The sequence below is a fragment of the Nannospalax galili genome, unplaced genomic scaffold (genome assembly GCF_000622305.1).
Source record: "Nannospalax galili isolate Female #2095 unplaced genomic scaffold, S.galili_v1.0 scaffold611, whole genome shotgun sequence".
NCBI classification, from domain to species: domain Eukaryota; kingdom Metazoa; phylum Chordata; class Mammalia; order Rodentia; family Spalacidae; genus Nannospalax; species Nannospalax galili.
In genome coordinates, this window is record NW_008330486.1 from 2,671,948 (window position 1) to 2,676,041 (window position 4,094).

The 4,094-nt window shown below is 48.1% G+C and overlaps 2 protein-coding genes across 4 annotated transcripts in view; one reads left to right on the forward strand and one right to left on the reverse strand.

Annotated features, from left to right (window-relative positions):
* Pigb (phosphatidylinositol glycan anchor biosynthesis class B) overlaps positions 1-2,164 on the reverse strand; it is a 27,881-nt gene extending 25,717 nt beyond the window's left edge. For both annotated transcript variants that reach the window (XM_017801940.2, XM_017801938.2), the window contains exons 1-2: positions 1,994-2,164; positions 1,161-1,296 (exon numbers count right to left, since the gene is read on the reverse strand). In XM_017801940.2, the coding sequence (XP_017657429.1) occupies positions 1,161-1,296; positions 1,994-2,126 (269 nt within the window). In that variant the 5' untranslated portion in view covers positions 2,127-2,164. The remainder of the gene's footprint in view (positions 1-1,160; positions 1,297-1,993) is intronic.
* A 151-nt stretch (positions 2,165-2,315) lies between these two features.
* Positions 2,316-4,094, forward strand: part of Pigbos1 (PIGB opposite strand 1) — a 4,540-nt gene continuing 2,761 nt past the window's right edge. The window contains exon 1 of one of the 2 annotated variants that reach the window (XM_017801945.2): positions 2,316-2,462. The gene's annotated coding sequence lies outside the window, so the exon portion shown is untranslated. Of the gene's footprint in view, positions 2,475-4,094 lie in introns of both variants that reach the window. The other variant, XM_017801949.2, reaches the window with a different exon arrangement.

Sequence of the window (4,094 nt, forward strand, 5' to 3'; positions counted from 1 at the left end):
CTGGCCTCGAACTCACAAAGATCCACCTGCCTCTGCCTCCCAAGTGCTGGGATTAAAGGCATGAGCCACCATGCCAGGCAGGTTTTTTTTGTCTGAGACAGGGTCTCCCTGTAGCCCCAGCTGTCCTGTATTTTTATGTGAACAAGTGTTTTATGTCCATGTAACATCTGTGTTGTGCAATGCCCTTGGAGACCTGAAGCCGTCATAGGATTGCCTGGAATTGGAGTTACCAACAGTTGTTAGCCATCGTATGGATGCCAAACACAGGTCCTATGAAAGAGCAGTCAGCGCTCTTAACTGCTGAGCCATCTCTCTGGCTCTGCTTTTTAAATAAACAAACAAACAGAAACATTAATTTAGTGTGCTTGTGTACATATATGGAGGTCTGATGACAACTTGCAGGATTTGATTCTTTCCTTCCACCATGTGGGTCTGAGACTGAACTTGGTTGGCAAGCTTGGTAGCAAGTGCCTTTACCTAGTGAGCCATCTTACCAGCCCCAACAAGGAAATGAATCCAGAGCCTTGGACATGCTAGAAAAGCACTCCACCACTAAGCCACATTCTGATCCTTAAAACTCAACATTTTACATTAGCTATTTGGCCAACTAAACTCTTCAAGAATGTGTTTCTCATTAAAAAGAAAAAAATTGTGTGTGTGTGTGCACCTGTGTCTGATGTGTGTGAGCACACATGTAGAGGTAAGAGGGCAACTCTGGGGGTACTCTCCACCTTTATATGAGTCCTAGGGACTGGACTCAAGTCATGACACTTGGACAGCAAGCGCCTTTATTTGCTGAGCCATCTTACAGCCCCTGTTTTGTTTTCTGAAACAGGGTCTCTCTAGGGTTAGGCCAGGCTAGTCTTGAACTTGTGATCCTCCTGCTTCAGCCTCCTAATGATGGGAAGCAATGCATTTTTTACTTCATCTGTATCTTCTGAATACAGAGCACAGTAAGTAAATACAGTAGTTAAAGGCTTAGTCAAGTCAATGTACATCAAAGAAAAATATAGAAGAAACATTAATGAACAATAATGGTATTGATGAACTGGAAGTTATTTGAAGGAAATATAGAAAAAGGACTGAAAACATGTAACTCTGAACTCAGTTCCTAAAATGAATACACACTGATGGTGTAGAAAAGAAACTACAAAGGATATTTGAAAACCATGTGGTGTGCAACTTCAAGAGACTGCCAATATTCATCTGGAACAAAACTTGTCTGAACTAAGAAGCAGTTAAATATTCGTAGAGCAAAGGTGAACAAGACCAGGTAAATGTTTTCTCCAAGAAGATCTGAAAAGCAAATCGAAACAGGTAATTGTGGCATCAAAGTTAGGCAGTTTCTCATACAGAACCTATATAGATATGCACCTATGATTGGCCCCTGCCCAAGCTCCACTAAGGCGCTCCCTACCACTCCAAAGTTGATCTACTCTTAAGTGGTGACTAGCTGGCTCAGTGGTAGAGCGCTTGTCTAGATCACGTGAAGCCCCAGTGTGATCCCTAGTACAGTGAAAAAACGCAGACCCAAATAATCCTCCCCGACAAAAACAAACACCCCACAAGAGCCAGCTCATCTATTTTAACCTATCCCGTATTGATGCTTAATGTCTGCCCATCACTGGCCATTTGGATTGCAGGTATCATTGCCTCCGTTTTACATGTGACGAAGGAGAGGCTCAAGAAACTGCTTTGTGCAAAATAAAAACGCTGCACACGAATAGGATTCAAAACATGTCAGTCGGCTGGCTCCAAAGTTTGCTCTTCCCAACGGACAGCTTGTATGCAGAAACAGGGTATTTTCTAAAATTTTAACTTAGTTACCAAAAGTTTTTAAAAACCCGAAACCAGATTTTATATAATCTGTTATCTCTGCCAGGTGTGCTGGCTCATGCCTGTGATCCCAGCACCGCGGAGGCTGAGCACCGGACCTGCGCGCTCAGATGGCAGCAGGTGGCGGGTCGGGCGCCGCAATCCGCCCCTCACTCACCGCCGCGCCTCGGGCGGTCCTCCTGCGTTCTGACGTAGAGCGTAGACTTTCTCTTCCGCAGCTTCACCTTTTCCGGGGAGCGGTTGTGGAGACCCCGGAAGGCGAAGCCGCGGTCGCCCCCCTCGGGGTCCATTCAGTGTCGCCGCGGCGTCACCGGGGTGCAGAAGGCTGACCGTGCGGCCACGCCCGCACTAAGTTTGGCCCCTGAGAGCCGCCGTTGACGGAAGGTGGCAGGGAGTGCGGCTCCACTCGCGCTCCCAGGCGTCCTCCGCGGCCGGGAACTGGACTGCGCTTGCGCTGTTCCACAGTGCTGGTCAGCGGCCGCCCGGGTCCTCCCTGCCATTCGGTGAAGAACTGCCGGGCCTCGGCTGCGCCGTAGCTTTCACCGCCGGAAGTGCAGCCGGAAGCGGCAGAATCTCCTCTGGCCACGGAACGCCGCGTGCCTGACTGGAGTTGGGTGCTGGAAATGGCAAGTCTAAGTGTAAATATTCTGGTCACTTTACTAGACACCTGTCGAGCGAGGCGTGACAGAGGAAACAGCACGGGCGGATGGAAAAACTGGGGCAAGTCAGTGGTGCAGCGCCGCCCAAACGGTGCGCAGGTTATGCTCAGCGGGTAAAGCACCGGCTGCGCCTGCAGAGAACCCAGGTTCAGTTCCCCGCTTCCACAACGGTCCACAACTCCAGTTCAGGGGATCCGACGCCCTCTTCTGACCTTCGCGGGCATTGCATGACAGGACACGGGTGTACTCCCACACATGCAGGCAATACACCCACATGCATAAAAATCAGTTCTCAGCGCCTCAGGAGCAGCGGTCTAATCAGGAGCCAAGCGTCACCCAAATGCCATGTCCTCACGTAGTAACAGTTTCATAAATTTTTTAAGCTTGAATTTGTATGTGTCTGCATCTGTATTTGTGTGTAGTTATATCGAGCCCCCATAGGACTGTAGTTACAGGCCTTCTGCACTGCCTGATTTGAGTGCTGGAACCAACCTTGGTCCCCTGGAAGAGCAGTGTGTGCTGGTAGCCTCTAAGCCATCTCTCCAACCCAGTTTCATGACGTTTTTATAGTAAGATACCAAAGAAGCCGGGCGTGGTGGCGCATGCCTTTGTGAGTTCAAGGCCAGCCTGGTCTACATAGTGAGTTCCAGGACAGCTGGGGCTACAGGGAGACCCTGTCTCAAAAAGACCAGAAAAAAAAAGAAAAAAGAAAAAAAAAAAAAGAAGATACCAAAGAAAGTTATAGATAAGGCATTTTAAGAATCCTCTGGTGCAAACATCAGGTAGGTGGGTTACAGCACAGTGGGGAAGTCTGCTACAGGCCTCAGTGCTGTCTGATGATGGTCTTAGCTTTTGGGTTGGTGGAAGCTAGGGGTTTGTTAGTGCATTCCAGAAGCATTTTACAATTAGACAATATTTTTTAATCATAAAAATATTTGATCATTGGGCTAGAGAGATGACTCAGCAGTTAAGAGTGCCGCTGCTCTTCCACAGGACCTCAGTTCGGTTCCTAGTACCCACATGGAGGCTCACATTCAGCTCCAGCTCCAAGGAATCCAGTGCCCCATTCTGGTCTCCGTTGACATTCATTCACACAACGTCACAAGAAAAAAATTCTTTTAAAATCTTTTTTAAAAGTTTGGCCACACACCTTTAATTCCAGCACGCGGGAGGCAGAGGGAAGCAGATCTCTCTGAGTTCAAGGCCAGCTGGGACTACAGGGAGACAAAGAAGTTTGGCCACATATAGGTGGGCAATAAATATTTGTGTGGGTTTAAGATAGCCTGATACTTTATCTTCTGGTCTGCAACATTCCAGCCCTCCACAGTCACTGAAGTTGTAATCAATCAGCTAGTATTTTAGAATGTTTAACAAAATGTGTGATTCTCCCCTTCTTCCGCTCCCCCGCAACTTCAGTTCATAGGACCCAGGGTTCAATTAAAAAAAAAAAAATTAGTGCCGGGCGTGGAGCACGCTTTTAATCCCAGCACTCGGGAGTCAGAGGCAGGTGGATCTCTGTGAGTTCAAGGCCAGCCTGGTCTACATAGTTCCAGGACAGCTGGGGCTACAGGGAGACCCTGTCTCAAAAAAGACCAAAAA